Here is an 18470-nt window from a genome sequence, read left to right on the forward strand (position 1 = left end):
AAAGTGAGTCTGACTATAGCTGTTTTATAAAATAATTCTTATTACAAAATGGAATTATTTTTTAGGGCGAAAGAACATGGCCGGTTTTCTACTATACTTCCGATCACCTTGGCTGTCAGTACAGCCGCCAAAATTTAAAGTTCATATTTGCACTGAAATTATGCCACTTGTTAATTTTGACAAAATAAATAATTTTGTAAATAACTTTATTCGAATGTCATCTGTTTTTCTTGACTTTCGTTTACTTTTAAATGGTTCCGAATATTAGACCTTTTATTCAAACTAATTTATTTATATGTATTTTTTTTTTGTTGCACGCAATAATATTCTATTGTCGATATATAAATGACTTCTTTAGCCATAATATAACACGTTTAAAGAAAAGTACACTGTAGCTAATTTTTATTAGATTTTTAATAATTTATAAATTACAGCCTAACTGATATACCATTTATGAACAAGACAGTAAAGCTCATGATTAATAAGCTATTATCAGAAGAAGAGTAAGACAACACATGGTCAAGTTGACATATGATAGTGAGGTTAAAATTAAGATGAACTAAGTAAAATATTATTATTATTATAATAAGAAGTAAAAACAAAAAAAATCCCATATTATTATTATTAAGAAGAAAAGTTGCATTTGAAATGAATAATCTAGAAGAACTTCAGTGTCATTTAGTAGGTTTAGAAAATTCAGAGAATCAAATTGCATTTGATTATTCAGATGGTTTGATCTGTTCTATTGAAAAAAATCGGTTAATAGTATATGGAAATAACAAATCTACTGAAAATCGATCTATTCATATAATAAATGTAACTGGCACCTTGCAATATGTAAAATTTTTGTCAATGTTTGACATTGTTTTTTTAGCAACTGAAACTGACCTGATTTTATATGAAATCGAAAATAAAAAAATATTGTTCACATTAACAGTTGATAGTCCAATACTTAATCTTGCTTGGAATCCATTAGCAACACTTCTTGTTGTTATTCATGAGAATTATGATGTAACTTCATATGTATATACAAAACAATTTATTGAACTGAGAGATAAATCCAACTTGAATGCTGCAGTTCCCATTCCAGTATTATCAGGTTGGGGTTCAATAAATACACAATTTCAAGGTCCTAAAAAGGCTAAGAAACCTACTGAAAATGAAGCACAAGGTAAGACAATACTGATGTTTTTTGTCTATTTACTTATATTAATGTAAGTTACAAGATTAGTAACATTTCTTTGAGAACCACATTTCCTTACTGTTGTCCCCTTGATTTTACCAATCCTCTTTAGTAGCTGTTTCTTCAAGTTCATTTTGAAATCTTACCAATATTGGTGCATTTTCCCTGTTGCCAACCCTAAAATGAATGGTTCATAACTGAACTGATGGTGATGATCTCCCCTGAAGGGAGATGTCTCCTGGTGAAGTGTCCACCTTCCTAGAAATGGCAGTTTGGACAATGAGCTAAGGACAACAGCTCTGTGGGAGGATGCACAATGGGTTAATTGTGGCTGTGGAACTTAACTCTCCCTCCCTACTCTACAGATACAGAACTGAACTGCTGATGTGAGGACTTGTTAAATCATATAGGATAGTAGAATTGACTTAGTAATAGAAAGCAGCAGCAAATGTAAAAGTTATTATTCAAAATATAAGGGAATAAGTTATGGCAGAATAAACAGAAGGAAATTTATCAATTAAAAGCTATAAAATGCTTAAGCTATGAAGGCAAAATCGAAGAGGAGACTAAGTAGATTTGATAATGAATGAAAAGTTACAAAATAAAGATGAAAGATGGAGTGTTATAATGTTATGTCATAAATAAAAATAAGCTAACATTAAAAACATCCCCACATTTGCTAATGTTTTCTTACTAGTGCTCCCAAAATAGTTGTGAGACTAATTTATACCCAACATTCTTATCATTTGTTATTTTTATTATAAAAGAATCTATTGTTTCAGCCACAGAAGTAGTTTCTGACACTTCCCCAAAAATATGTTGGAGAGGAAATGGAGAATCATTTGTAGTAAACTATTACTTAGATAATCAACGATTTCTTAAAGTATTTCATGCTGATTTAGAGGCATTAAATCAGTCAGAACCTTATGCAAATCTTCAGGATTCTGTTGCATTTATGGGCCAAGGACAATGTATTGCATGTTGGGCTGTCAAAAGAAGCAAGGAAATTCAACTAGTTATTTTTGAAAAAAATTGTAAAGTGAAAGCTGAGTTTGATATGCCAGAAATTCAGGTAATATATATTATAGACATATAATATATATGTATATATATATATATATATATATAATATATATATATATATATATATATATATATATATATATATATATATATATATATATATATATATATATATATATATATCTTTAAGGAATATGACCGTTTAATTTAATATAAAAAAAAAGTGCACTCGTAAGTGAATTGGATGTTTTCGGTCAATTTGGAGATAAAAAAGACAAGAGTTGTGTTACTTTATCTATTTATGGAAGACGTTTCGCCCACTGTTCAATGAGCATCATCAGTTCATCTAAAAGAGTGTTATTAGCGATACATCTAATATGAAAAACAATTAAGTAAATGATCTTACCCTTAAAAGATCTGTAGCATTAAAATGTTATTATTGAGAAGAAACATCAAAAATTAATCTACTAAATACATCAGCAAAAACAAAGAAACACAGAACGCCGGAAGATTCCCAATTTAAGTAATTTTATATTAATTTTTTTTAATTTCACTTTTGAAAACATTGATTGATTAAATCTATCAAAAAATGTAATTGTCAATTTTGAAATGTTATATTAACAACGGCACAGCTAGGGTTCTTGACTGTTATGATCTTCAGTCCTAAAATCACCCAGACTGCTTTTTTTTGACTATAAAGACAGTTGAGCTAGCTACTGCAGCACCCCAGAAGATTACTTCATATCACATAACAGAATAAAAGTTTACATAATATACTGATAGTGAAATCCCCTGGTCTAGTTATCTCTTTAACACTCTTAATGAGCAGCAGGCTATATTCAGTTTTTTTGTTGTATTTTGTATTTGTACCTCCCAATTCAAGTTCCCATCAATATGAAGATCAAGAAATTTAACTGATCTAGCGGGTTCTGTGTTTTGTGATAGAAAATTGATTGTATCTGGGAACTGTTCTCATGACTAGCTGGTTCTAAAGTAAACAAAAACTGGCTTATCAGTATTAAGCAACAACCAATTTCCACTGAACCACTGTTCAGCCTTGCTTAGAGTTTGCTCTGCCACTGTGAGGAGTGTTTCTAATGTTTTTACCAAAAGGATAAAAGGCCCCAAGACGCTCCTCTGTGGTATGCCTAATTTTAAATTGATCGGTTCAGAGTTAAATCACATTACTTTTTCCCCAAGCATACTTTTTGTGACCATTTTATCCATTTTAATGCCGGTCCCTGTATTCCATAAAGATGTAATTTTTGTAATAAGAGAACATGATCTAGGCTATCGAAAGCCTTAGATGGATCCAAAAAAGCACCTAGTGTTTTCATCTTTCCCTCTAGTTTTTCTAATATTTTTGATATTAAATCATGGTAGCTGTATCAACAGATCTCCCTACGGGAAATCCGTGCTGAGAACTACTAAATAAGTTGTTTGGAGTCTGGAATATATTGCTTTTTCGAATATTTTTGAGAATGATGGAAGAAGGCTTATTGGTCTATAGTTCTCCATCTTAGTAATATCACCTTTTTTATGTAGTAGATTGACAATTGCCAGTTGTAAACTTTGAGAAAATTACCTTGCCTGAAAGAAGCATTAACTATAAAAGGAAGAGGAAGAAAAATCTCTGATGAAACATATTTAATTAAGTAGGTTGATATTTCATCATAACCAGAGCTATGCTTGTTTTTTAAGTCATTTATTATGTGGATTATTTCTTTCACTAAAACGGGAGTTAGAAACATGCAATGATTATTTTGTTCAATACTAATTTGAAAATTTTTTACATGCTTTATTTTCTTTACAGCTTCTGGCACTGCATTTGCCATAAATTGATTTATTTCGTTAGAAAGCACCTGAGGATCACCCTCTAAACAGAAATTACCTTGATTTTTGGAATTACTGTTAATCTCTTAATTGCCAAGCCATTTTATTTTTTTTCTCTATTTTCAATTTGTTCTTTATAACAATTTTTTCGAGTTTCGAGTTCGAGTGAATAAAGAATTGTATTTGCGTTTTCTGCCCTGTAAATATCTTTATAATCAATATTATTAGTTTACAGTGTAAACAAAAGATCAAGCCTATTTACAATGTTTTATATCATCATTTTTAAAGTACTTTTGTGATTTTTTTTTATTTGCTGTATTTATGTCTTTGAGTGGATAACATTGTATAAAAATTTTATATATATATAACTATATTTATAAAAGCATCACACTGATTATCTACCTCTAATGTCTCAAAAACAGATACCCAGTCTACATTACCTAACAGTAATTTAAAAAAATCCTTATTCTTCTTGCTAAATATTCTTTTTTTTTATTATATTTGACTCAAATTTATTTGATTCAAATTTTATCTTTTGAGCAGTATGATCAGATGTATGAGAATTGAATACAACAAAATCAAATATATAAAGATTTGTAAAAATATTATCTATACAGGATTTTTTGTTACCTTGTATGCATGTATAGTCATTGATAGAAGGTTTAATATCAAAGGAGCTCAAAAACATTTTTAATGTTTCTGGCAACTTCGCACCCTCAAGTAGCATATCTAAGTTAAAATCACCAGCCAGAAAAATGATCCTTGTCAACTAAATCACAAAGTATTTGGTCTAATTTGCTTATTAAAACTTGTGAGTCTTCTGTTCGGTAGATGGATAGGATTATAATCTTCTTATCAATTCACACCTCTGCAGCGGAACACTCAAACACTGTTTTTTTTTGATAAACTAGAAATATCTTCCTGGGCTTTTGCAATAAATGTGCCTTTGATGTACAGATAGCTTCTTTCTGTACAGCCTTGTATTTTTTTTCTTCTTTTATGAGGGGGAGTGGTCCAAATGTTCGAAACATACCTCAGTCCTAGAAGGTGGGCAGAACCGTCTTCCAGTCTCGGTTATGCAGGACTCCTCCAGCGTGGGTACTATGATATCCGAGGCCGCGCGCAATGGTTGTTCGGACACCATCGCCGTCAATGCCAGAGACCTACCTGCTAAAACAACACCCTCGTCAGCGGTGAATTACCGGCCGGATCGCCCTGATTTGGACGCAACATCGACACAGCATTCATCCGATCTCTCATTCAGGCACAATTTTCACGCATTCTAGCACTTTCTCACTACAACTTAATTCTTCTCTCTCTCTCTCTCTCTGTACCTCCCTGTTCATGTTCAATTTCAGCCCTTCTCATTCTGCCTTATCTTCTTGCTTGCTCCTGTGCACCTTGTCTCCCTTCGGGTCGCCTTTCTTCTTGTTCCTTTCACTCCAATGTTCTTACATATCTCTGAACAGCTCTCCACCGATCTGACGACCTAAGCATCTCTTCTACCAGTTCCGTGACTGATTGCACCCTACTTCCTAGCTCTCTCTCTCTCTCTCTCAAGCAGGCTCCTCTCACCTATCCATCTATCGCATACCAATAGAGTGTGTGACACAGTGTCCGATATTTCACAATACAGGCATTTGTCATTTTCTGCCTCCTCAAATCTGTTAAGGTATGCCCTGAAGCAACTATGTCCAGTGAGCATCTGCGTCAGGAAGTAATCCAAACGCCGGGCCCGCAATCCATCCATCTTTTCATATTAGGAATCAACGACTTCGTCCACTGCATCACCCCTCTCATCTCGTCCCATTCCTCTTGCCACACCATTATGGACCTCTCCCTTTCTTCTTTTTTTTAACGTTCTGTTGCTGTGTCTTCATTTCTTCTCTCGTATATTCTTCCTCTTTCCTTCACTAGCACTTGCATCGGAATACACCCGGTGATAACTCCCAACGCCTCGGCAGGGACGGTTCTGTATGCACACAATAGACTCGAGATCTTCCAGTTTGTCGGAAATCGCTGAGTTTCAAGCTGTAAATTCATGTGTTCCAAAAGCCACGTCGGCTCTATACTTCCAATGCGTTTCACCGCTTCTGGTGGTATTCCATCGAGTCCCGGAGCCTTTCGTGTCTTTAGGGCACTCAATGCTTCGTTGAGTTCGTCTACGGTAAAAGGTACAGCTCGCTCAGCTTCGGTGTCCCACTGCACTCCATGCCAATGGCCGGGTAGAAACAGCTCTCGGGTAACCTTAAGCTTCCTGTCCAGTGGCATCTCATACAGAGGGTACAGCTTGAACTGGTTCATTACGATTTTGTACCCCTGACCCCAAAGGTGCTTCATCTAACTTGTGACACAGTTCTTTCCAGTGCCCTCTTCTTCTCGGCTCGGATCTTCCCGTTCTCCGAATCTTCTGTTATGTTTACTGGTCGACTTTTTAATTTGAATCATTATTATTTTCTTAAATGCTTTCCTTTTTTCACTAGAATCTTCATTTGTCATAAGCACTTTTTGCGATAGTTCTTTTTTTATCATTGGGTGCTTTAGAAGAGAACTTATTTATTGTCGATTTTGTCAAGCTTAACTGCTGGGTTTTGATATGTGCCACTATGTGTAACCCCCGGCTATGTATTCAATGATTTTATATCGCAATTATTTCAAACTTCTGACAGAATTATCCAGTCTGTGCTGACAGAATTTCCCCAGTCTCTATGGGGAATCAAAATTCATTTTTTAACGTTTAAATAAAACATATTTCACATAGGAGCAATGTTTTCTTAAAATTCTTTGGATGCAGTTAAAAAATATTTACATATACCTACTGATGAAACACCCTGTATATGTAATGTATATTAATTTGTTACAGGGTTCCATTAAGAAGATACTCTATCATTCTCAGATGAATATGTTGGGTATTTTGTATGTCGATAAAGAAGATAATAATTTTATAAACATCTATTTATATTCCAACGGACGATGGTTCTTGAAACAACAATTATATTATCCTTCAGCCGAGAAAGTTTATAGTTTTCAATGGCTAAGTTTGCAAGAAAATTTATTTACAACATGTAAATTGGTAGTATTTACAGTGAAAAATATAGAATGCCATTATTTCCGTTTCGTCATAAGCAGGTGTCCAAATACAGCTACTGTTGCAGTGATTAATGGAAAAGAAATAAATTTTAGCTTCTTTGATAAGAAGATTATACCTCCACCGCTATCATCCTGTTCTTTTACACATGAAAACCCTGTAAATAGGATTTTTTTTCATCCTTTTAAAAGCATGTGTATTTTAATAGATTCTTTCTACCACATAAAACTTTTGAATATTGGAAATGATGTGATAGAAGAAATAACTTCGTTAAATGACCACAAGTTTAGTGCAAGCATTCAAATTTTGTCATTTATGTGGGAAGAGAATGAGGCAAGAGTGATACTGAAAACAGAGAAAAGTATAGACACAATTACCAAGACGCACAATGAAATGTCCATTATATTGGAAACTAAAAATTCTAGTCCCTGTATCACTATACCATATAATGACACTCAACTTGTATTACCTATGAAAACGTTAGATGTGACCAATAATTATATTTATTTAACAAAATATATTATTGAAGATAACGGCAATGAATTGAGTTTTGAATTCGCTTTATCAGAGAACCGAGAATTTTATGTAAATGATACATTAGTATGTTCAGGAGTGACGTCATTGTATGTCTTCAGGGGATACTTGATATTTACACATTCCAATTCAAAACTGTACTGTTTACGTTTAGGTGATCATTTCACGTATACAAGTGACATTGATCTAAATAAAATATTTAACAGAGAAATCGAACAAGGTGCAATATTAGTTGCTTGCACCAATTTGATATCGCCACAAATTATTTTGCAAATGCCACGAGGTAACATAGAAACAATAGCTTGTAAAATGATTACTGTAGACGTCATCGAGGATATGTTAAAAGAAAATAAGTGGGCAGAAGTTTTGCATATTTTAAGAATAGAAAAAGTTAATTGGAACGTCCTTATAGATCTAAATCCTGAAAGATTCCGTACTCATATTGAAGATTTTGTAAAGTCTGCTAAGAATAATACTATTTTAAGTAATATTGTAACTGAATTCTCTCTAGATGATAACTGCTTCGAAACTTTTTATAAAAATTATTCACCTTTCACAACACCCAAATTTGATTATGATAAAAAATCGATAATAATAGACATATTGAATTATTTGGTCTCTACAGATTGTATTAATAATTTACAGAGCATAGTAGCGATACAACAAAAGCATATTTCTTTAAAATCTGCGTTAAAATCAGTAAAAGATGTTTTTCTGTCTGACAAACTTCGGAATGAATCTGTTTGTGGTAAAGCAATAAAACAATTATTAATACAGGAACATTTTAAAGACATTGAAAATATTGCCTATAATTTGTATGATTTAGACTTTTTATCACTAGTTTATCGCAATAGCCTAGAGGATCCAAAAGTTTACGATCCCGAAATTAAACAATTTAGAAACATGAGTATATTGGAAAGGAAATTTAAGATGAGTATTCGTGGTCGAAATCTCGGAGCAGCCATAAGGTATTTGCTACGTTGGGAGACTGCAGAGGCCGATTTTATTCAAGACTTTATAATTAAAAACCATTTGGAAGATAAAGCTTACTTTAGCATAGATATTTCCAACAGACATTTTGTACTAGTTTCCCGTTTGTATGCAAAAACGTTGTCCATTTTGAAAAAATATGACGAAGCTGGAATACTTTTAAAAAAAGCTAAATTGTATGAAGAGGCTTTGTTGGAATATAAAAAAGGGCTTGATTGGAGAGAAGTGATTGCTTTATGCTCAAAATTACAATATGGACCAGAGAAAAAAGTTGAGATCGTTGAAGAATTGATTTATGATTTAATAAAAGAAAAACGAATCGATGATGCTGTGATATTATTGGAAACTCACAATGACAACTATAAAGGTGCTATAGGGGTTCTTGTTCAACATAATGTTTTTAGAAGAGCAATATGTTTAGCAGAAACATACAGGGAACATAATTTAATAGGTAAGTAAATTGTTACTTAATATTTTTTATTATGCTTATTTAACAATCGCAACATTCTACATTTTATAAATTAAATTGTTGTCTTGGGATCTGGGGTCCTCATTGGTGTGGAGCGATTCCTTCCAGTAAATGAGACTTAGTTTATCTTCATGTCAGCAGGCCATGATCACTTCAATCTTCTTCTTTTTCATTATTTTCAATAGGCAACGCGCCTTTTCAATCATTTGTATCTCCTAGACGACCTAGACAATCCCACAGAGCTTATTTTTTATTGTCCAAAATAAAAATTGTCCTTAATACAAAAGGGAAGAAAAAATAAAGAAAAATAAAGAATACAATTTCAGAAAATAGAAATTTAAGGCGTAGTTGGTAACAAATGAGATACCTGCCTGATAAAACACGATCGCAAAATGCAATGCAAAAACTCAAAAGAAAAAATCGCAAGAATACAAATGAATTAATTTGAATCTACCCAAGTGAAAACCGACGATTTTGTCCAGACGCGATGGCGCCGTTATTTTGAAAGCACCAATATTGGGGTATCCATTGTCAGAAAGAGAGTTTATCTTAGATACTGATGCAAGTAATGTGGGAATTGGAGGAGTGCTATCTCAGATTCAAGGAGGACAGGAACTATTTTTTCATATTTATATTCCTCTCATCATTCTTGTTCTTATAATATTGGGCTTAGCATTACTATATAGAGTATTTGACAAGTTATGACCATTTTTATTTCGAAATCCCTATGAAATCAACACCATGTAAATAAAGAAGTAATGCCTAAACAATTATTTATTTTATGTAATAAGGTAAACAATATATTGTAGTTTTTAAATTACGTTTAATTGAAATCATTGACTAAAATTTGTATTCAGGGTGAACTACAAAACAAAATTAGGATTTTCTCAATTTTTTTAAATGGATCACCCTGTATTTTATTTTTTAGAAATATTGTATTTATGATACTCTTTCATTTTTATATAGCATTCAAAATACCTAAACTCATTACTTTCCGAGATATTTTTAGTTTTCTTCAAATTTCGTTGCTAGATCGATTTTTTATTTCAGAAAATGAGATAATTCCGAAATTATTGGAGTATATGGTATTTTTGATGGAGAAAATTGATAACTGTAGAAAACAGTTTGAAACTTATTCTAACCGTTTGGATGTTATTCGAGTTGAGAGAATCTCAAAATTACATATGATTTCCCTAGGAGTATATGATGATCAAGATGATTTATATTCGGACACATCCAGCCACGTTGCATCATCGTATTCCAAGGCTACTTCTAGATCAAGGGGGTTAGTATTATTTTATATTATAATTTGTTCGCTGTTAATAACGAAACGAAGAATAACTGAGTATTTCTAATATAAAAATATTACGATATATAGTTTCAATTTTTAATATCTTGAGGAGAGCACAAAGAAATATTTTTTTATGAACTTATCTGTCGTACTCACTATAGATTCAATTTATAAATTAAACAAAATATTCATTATGCAAGGATTATCGCAGAATTTTAAGATGTACATTCTTACAACGTTTCTTTTGGCGCCAAAATTCACCTTAGAATTTAGGTCCCCAGAGGTATAGTCGGTTTATTTTTCTTAAATTACTTTGTCTTGCAATTAAGTTCGCTGTAAAATTGTTCTATTTTTCCTTCTTGACTTCTTCCAGTAGGAGCTTATACTTACATAATATTTAAGTGGAAAGGTTGTACTTTTACTTTTAATTAATCTATCTGATAACGGGTTTCACTGTATGACCGCTATCTTTATTTCTTTAGTTACAATATAAACAACTTTTGTACCAGATTAATATACAGTGTGATCATCGAAGGAACGTTTTCCTTCTTGAGACCATCCCATTTCACTAATGCCCAGTATGATCCAGCTGAACATACTTTTTTACTCTCCGGGTACCTATTCGTTCTTCCAATTTTCTGTTATCAATAATATAGTCAATATTAGTGAATTAGGATATTTTTATTACCTACCAACCATCACAGGAGCTCCTGATCTCTGAACCCTTTGATTTTCCCAATTTTGTGATTGTCTTGGGAGTATAAAATTTTAGAGTAAACCTCTTTAGCTTTATATGCTATTTTATAAAAACGGTGATCGTTGCCGGACAGTATTTCGTCTTAACTCATGGGAACAAAATAAAAACAAAAAACTCAACAAGACTCCGTCTAACTTACCAACGTTCTATTCATAATTTTTGAGCGCATTTTAAAATAGTTGCTGGCAAATGTCACTAGGATTGGGAGTAGGAGAGTAAGGAGAAAGTAGACAACTTGAATCACATTTTCTTTAAGTATACAAAATACATTCCATCTCTATAATTTAATCGAAAATTTAATAAAATGGAATGTTCATCTACCTTTTAATATATACTACCTACTGTCTCTTGAACACGAAATGTTATATGATTACTTAATGCAATTTGTTTGTGAAAGTAAAATTAACCTTTAAACTTTAATGTCAATTAAAATTCTCTTCTCTGTGTTATCCTATGATATGAAGATGAATCACTGTGCAACTTTTTGCATCCGATTTGAGAAAGTGTAAGGAAATTTTGTGAACAAAATTCATGGTGGTAAAATGAAAATTGCATTTTGTGCATAAGAAAAATGCCTTTCCAAAGTACATAGAAAATTAAAAATTTGCAACTCGGAAAATATCGACAGTAATGGGTTCAATTTTGTTACTCAGGGGTTTTTGAGGTCGCTGAATACGAGTATGATAACGACGATGGTCCTTAAGGTACCTTGTGTCCAGGATGGTCCTCGTCTCCTGGAGTGTTACGTTATTTTCATTCGAAGTTAGTCGAAAGTCATTACTCGGGGGGTTTTCAAGGTCGCTGGAGTTTTGTATTATTTTCTTTCGAAATTAGTCGAAAGTCATTACTTGGAAGGGCTTCGAGCTCGTTGAACACGAATACTATGATGGCGATGGTCTCCTAGGTATCTGTTGCCTAGGGTGACCTCGTCTTTGGAGTTTTATGTTAATAAAAATCGTAAATAACAAATAAACAAAAAACTTCAGGAGATGAGATCCACGCTCAGCACCAGATACCTCGGAGATACAATATTCGTGTTCAGCAACCGAAAAAACGTCCGAGTAATGACTTGTGACTGATTTCAAATAAAAAAAAAACATAAAACTCCAAGAGACGCAGTCTATACCAGACTACGGGTAGCTCGAGGATCGTGGTTGTCATAATATTCGTATTCAGCGTCCTTGAAAACCATCTAAGTAATGACTTTCGACTGATTTGGAATGAAAATAGAATAAAACTCCAGAAGACGAGCTCCAACCTGGCCACCAGGTAGCTCGAGGACCATCGTGGTTATCATATTCATATTCATCGACCTCGAAAACCTCCCGAGTAATAAAATTAAACTCATTCCTGTCGGTATATTTTTAGTTGCCAATGTTTTAATTTTCTGTGTACTTTGAAAATGCATTTTACTCATGCACAAAATGCAATTTTCATTTTACCACCATGAACTTCATTCTCAAACTTTCCTGACACTTTTCCGAATCGAATGCAAAAAGTTTCACAATTCATCTTGTTGCAGAAAATTGTTACGTTTAGTGCTTCATTTTTTCGTCTAAAATTAATGTTCTGATGGACCACTAGACAAGAAGCTAGTGACCACGTCTATATCCTACCTGTAATGATATTTATTTTAGTTTTTTATGGCAATAATACCCTTTTTTTCCTTTAATGAAATTGTTGAGACTGACTGACTGGCTAAAGCCCAGACGAAGAAAAAAGTGGCACAGTAGGCGTGTGGCAAATTAAACAAGCAAACAATGTATAGGTTCAGGTAAAACTAGGGATGACTTACCGGTAATTGAAGTTGATTACCATGGTTTACACTATTTTACGAAACAACGAACAAAACGAATTTAATACGTCTGCATTGGTTCACTCTCGAGTTGCGTCTGTCCCTCTTATCCACGATCACGCTCTTGTGGTTTGCGAGATGCATTCCTCGATCGGTACTATAGGGGAGGACATCGAAGGGATACAGGGAGGACAAATGTATCGATTCATTTACACAACCATATTTAAATTTAAACAAGGCGGTACTGTAGACTAGCGCGAAGCTTCATTTTATATTTTCTATATTTTTAAATTTTAAATAATATTTTTAAAATTGAATAAAGTAATTTATATGACAAAATGTGAATATCTCTCAGTGGGAACAGATGAAATATGTGACCTAGTCTTGGAAGACGACAAAATCAAAGGCGTGCAATCCTGCAAATATTTGGGGGTCATTTTCAACAAGAAGGGAAATAGCGCAGACGAAATCAGGGAAAGAATAAACAAGGGCAGAGCAGCGACCCGTGCCCTAAACTCTCTTCTCTGGCAAAAAACAATTCGACGAGAAACCAAAAAACACATTTACGGTAGTATAGTCCAAAGTATTACACTTTACGGTTCGGAAGTATGGGACGTCACCAAAGCTAATAGAAACAAACTTTTGACGACAGAAATGGATTATCTGAGACGAAGCTGCGGTAGATCGAAACTGGAGAGAGTTAGAAACGAACAAATAAGAAACGAAATGAAAATGGAGAGAAATATCAATGATGACATAGAAAGAAAACAATTAATCTGGTTCGGACATGTTAAAAGAATGCCAGAGTACAGATGGCCTAGGAGAGTACTGGAATGGATCCCTCCTGAAAGAAGAAAGAGAGGACGACCACGGAGAAGTTGGCGCAACGATATTGATGAAGCAATGGCGGCAAGAGACTTAGAAGAGGCAACTGCATATGACAGAAAAAGATGGAAATTGGGGGCGGAGAAGCGGCGACAGCCGTAATAAATCCGTTATTATATATATAATAAAGTAATTTTATTATTTATTTATTATTTTTATAATAATAATAATAATAGTCTCCCGTTTTATACCGCTGTCGCGGCTTTGGGAGTATAGCAGGGTAGTCTGCTATATCTAGGGCCTACGGTATACAAGGAAGGTAACATGGCCAGTGCTACGCTTCAACCGTCTATTATTACCCCTGGTTTTACCCAAGGTACTCATTTTTATTCAGGCTGAGTCGACCTGGGGCCTATAGACATTTTTAAAATGTCTAGATGTTCTTGCCGGCGGTGGGATTCGAACCCCGGACCACCGGCTTGCGAGGCAAGCATCCTACCGCTTGCGCTACGCAGGCCCTATTTTCTTATTATTTTTATAGATTTTAATAAAATTGAAAAAGTTTACATGTTGTATAACGGACTTCCCTTATCGAGTAAATGGACTCTTCTAACTATTTCGTGTCGTGACGATCTGCTCTTCTGTGTCGTGACAATCTGCTCTTCAAAGCTTATTGTTTTTAAGGATGTAAGAAACAGCAGAGATGAAAACATTTAGAAAAATTGATGGTAAGACACTATGGACCACCGGCTTGCGAGTCAAGCATCCTACCGCTTGCGCTACGCAGGCCCTATTTTCTTATTATTTTTATAGATTTTAATAAAATTGAAAAAGTTTACATGTTGTATAACGGACTTCCCTTATCGAGTAAATGGACTCTTCTAACTATTTCGTGTCGTGACGATCTGCTCTTCTGTGTCGTGACAATCTGCTCTTCTGTGTCGGGACGATCTGCTCTGCATTTTACTTATAGAGAAAATTAATACAATGCCAGTATAAAAGCTACGCTTAAAATAATTATTGATTATAATTTTATTATCTTTTCAGATCTACTTTATCATCAAGAAACCGTCGAAAGGAGGAAAGAAAAAAAATCGATCTTAAAGAAGGCGGATATTATGAAGATATAGCCCTGATACGAGCACTACACATTCTATACGGTGAAGTTTTTAATTTTGGAGAAGAAATTAAAGAAATTTGTTTAGCTGGTTATGAACATAATCTAGAATTAACAATTAATTTGCATAAAAACTTGTCCGCCCTACAGGATAGTATGATAGCAAGAATTTCGAAGATTTGGCCTGAAGTGTTTATTAAAGAAGAGGAATCTAATGATTATTCTATTTTAGCCATCATACAGAACAAACAAGATTTAGGTAAGATATAAATCATTCTATTCCCAGTAAAATAGTGAATTAGATATAAATTAAGGATGTTAAGAACCATCTATCGATATTCTGATTGTATTTGTTTTAAAATAATTTGTATTTATTTTCAACAAAAAGGTGATATTTTATTATATTTTAATTTTTTCTCGGATTGTGTATGCTTCATTCAGTGCGCGTTTTATAATGTTTCAGTGACGTAGTTATTAAAAATGACATCTGGTTCCATTGTGAAATATTACTTTAAATGGGATCGTCATATGGCAAGTAATATCTAAATGGAAAATGCTTCAAATTATTTATTAATAAAATTCACTTTTGGTAACTGTTTTGTTGACTGCTTCGTACAAAATCTATATATTGTTTTATTTATTTCATTACCCTATTTTAAAAAAATTCGTGATACATTGTACCTGCAGTGATAGGTAATAATTTTTTTTGCGTGTTGAGTCGTTGACGCCTCTAGAATCATTTCCTAAATGAATTTTTATGGAGCGATTTCTTTATGATCAGCTCATCATCAGTGGCATTACAGCTCGTTATGAGCCAAAGCCTTCTTCAGAATAATCTTCCATTCGCCCCTGTCTCTGGCAACTCTTCTCCATGCTTTAACGTTAACCACTGTTATCTTGATACATAAGTTTTGGTCTTCCTCTGGTTCGTCTTCCCACTGGTCCTCTTCGCTCGAAAATTTTCCTGATCGTTGCATCTTCATCTCGCCCAATTACATGTCCTATCCATCGAAGGCGTGCTAATTTAATACATTTTACAACGTCAGGTTCCCCAAAACTGCTATATAACTCAAAGTTGTAGCGCCTACGCCACAAACCATGTTCTTGGATTCCTCCATATATTTTCCTTAGAATTTTTCTCTCCAAACCTTTAAGCAATTCTTGGTCGTTCTGTGTAAGTACTGACCTTGTTAGTGTTTTATATATGGTAACTTTAATTTTTCTGTGTAGTTTTGGGGCCATCTGTTTCCTCAAACCATAATAGCACTTATTGGCAAGCACTATTCTTCTTTTAATTTCTTAGCTGACATTGTTTTCTTTGGTCAGCAGCGAGCCCAGGTAGATGAACCTTCCAGTTCCAGATCATCAATTAATAGTCTAGGTATCTGGTTGCCTAATCTAGTACAATACATATACTTGGTTTTCTGTGCGTTTATTTTTAATCCCATTCTCAGTGCAGACGCCCTTAGTGATCGAAATGTTTCGATCAGAGATTCTGTGGACTTAACAATAATGTCTATGTCATCTGAATATCCGACCACTTGTACAGATTTATTAAAGATGGTGCCATTCGTATTAATATGGCACTCTCGAATTACTTTTTCTAGTGCAAGGTTAAATAAGAGACACGACAGTCCATCTCCCTGTCTCAGTCCATTTTTACAATGAAAGGGTCTTGAAAAGTCGTTTTGGATTCTGACTAAACTCTCTACGCCTGTGAGTGTAAGTTCCGTAAGTTGAACAAGATGAAGCGGCATTTGAAATTCCATTATAGCCTGTAGAAGTTTTTGTCTGTTGACTGAGTCGTATGCGGCTTTGAAACCCACGAATATGTGGTGGGTGTCGACTCCGAACTCAAGCGTTTTCTCAATAATCTGCCTGAGTCGTTGACGCCACTATAGAATCATTTCCTAAATGAATTTTTATGAAGCGATTTCTTTATGATCAGCTATTTGTATTTTTTCTTCTAAATAATGCTCTTTGGTACATTTCAAGAAGCTCTGTTGCAAAATACTCCAAAATGAAAACTGTAAAAGCTGAAATTTAAAGTTGTTTCGGGAATTACGTCCAAAATTTACATAGACACCCAAACCCCTAGCAGGAGAGTTAATACCTGAACTAATTAAGTCATAACTTTAATCCACCTATCAAATCAATAATTTTACTCATAAAATTGCCTCATAAAGCTTTATTTGCTCCTTTATTAAATTGTTTAAATTATTTATTCATTATACTATTGATTAGACAAATTGTAAATTTATTGGAATATAAAAAAAAATTATATGGAAAAACATGAAAACAAATAATTATGATACATATTTTCAGATCCAGAATATCGAAGCCCTCCATCAGTTGCCAGAGCTAAATCTTGGAGATTGGAGATATTTCCTTAGGATAATTGTAGTATTTTGTATGCTATAAATTCTTTTATACAATATAAAACAATTCGACCAACCTCTTTTTTCTTTTTTTATTGTCGCCCATACTAATCATGTTTCGATACGTCGCTGGCAGTCATGTTCCAAAAAAGATTCGGAAGTTTAGACCATCAAGTGGGGATATGCAATACACATATAGAATGGTTCAACCAGGTAAAATACTTGGGAGTGCTAATGGACAAAAGAATGACATACACACCGTATGTCAACAGTGCTATCTCTAAGAGGTAAGAGAGGCACACCAAGATTTCTAATTAGAAGAAACAGCAATATAAGCCTGAAAACGAAATTAAAAATGGCAAATAGCATCATCATACCAGTCATAACATATGGATCGGCAACTTGGGACCAAACCTGTAAAATCAACAGGAAAGAGATCCTAACCAGATTATGATTATAAGAGACACCGTGAACCTCCCCACATACGTATAAGAAACCACCCTATAAATTTCCGAAAATAAAAATGCATTGGAAGTTTTATGCACTGTTTCATCTTGTATACTCAACATCTTTCAATTTTAAAACAAAAAATGGCCATTACTGCTTGATTCGTTAGCATAATTTATTTAATTAAAAAATGGTGTAATGTCGAAATGAATTACAAACAATAAAAATTACGAGAGAACTTAAACAAAATTGTCTAATATCGCGTATTATCCCCCAAAGTATCAATAACCGTTTGCATATGATTTGGAAGGGAAAGGAACAAATTTTGAATAAAGACTAGAGGAATCATTTGTCGGGCCTGGTTGAGTTCTAACCCTACGATAAAGTTCATCCTAAAGATGTTCGATGATATTCTAATCATTAATTAATACTACAATATTAACTCCTACCTTCCCCAAGTAATTTGATACGATTCTTGCAGTATGCGCCCGTGCATTATTATACATAAAGACGAAATTGTCCCCAATAAATAGACCAAATGGAACTAGTGCTTCTGCCAAAACATCCTTTATATACTGGTGAGCATTCAGAGGGCCATTGATGAAAATAAGTTCAGTTCAAGCTTCAAATGAGATTCCAGCCCAAAACATGACACAACCACCGCCAAACTTTCTCCTCTGAGACATAAAAGCTTGGGCATATCTTTTATTTTTCCACCTCCAATTCCTCTCTCGGCCATC

The 18470-nt window shown here is 33.8% G+C and overlaps 1 protein-coding gene across 1 annotated transcript; it reads left to right on the forward strand.

Annotated features, from left to right (window-relative positions):
- Positions 1–502: 502 nt before the first annotated feature.
- Elp1 (elongator complex protein 1) lies at positions 503–17359 on the forward strand. Its single transcript, XM_072541223.1, has 6 exons — positions 503–1171; positions 1966–2255; positions 6903–9102; positions 10171–10405; positions 14836–15164; positions 17231–17359. Exons 1-6 carry the CDS (start codon positions 649–651, stop codon positions 17296–17298), a joined length of 3645 nt encoding a protein of 1214 aa, XP_072397324.1. The 5' UTR covers positions 503–648; the 3' UTR covers positions 17299–17359.
- Positions 17360–18470: the final 1111 nt, after the last annotated feature.

The sequence above is a fragment of the Diabrotica undecimpunctata genome, chromosome 8 (assembly GCF_040954645.1).
Source record: "Diabrotica undecimpunctata isolate CICGRU chromosome 8, icDiaUnde3, whole genome shotgun sequence".
Classification (NCBI taxonomy): Eukaryota; Metazoa; Arthropoda; class Insecta; order Coleoptera; family Chrysomelidae; genus Diabrotica; species Diabrotica undecimpunctata.

Bases quoted from the DNA above. Each gene is read 5' to 3' on its own strand.
- Elp1 (XM_072541223.1), top strand. From the start codon at position 649: ATGAATAATCTAGAAGAACTTCAGTGTCATTTAGTAGGTTTAGAAAAT. The intron at 10,406-14,835 runs GTTAGTATTATT...TTATCTTTTCAG, and splicing joins GCTACTTCTAGATCAAGGGG to ATCTACTTTATCATCAAGAA. The intron at 15,165-17,230 runs GTAAGATATAAA...ACATATTTTCAG, and splicing joins ACAGAACAAACAAGATTTAG to ATCCAGAATATCGAAGCCCT.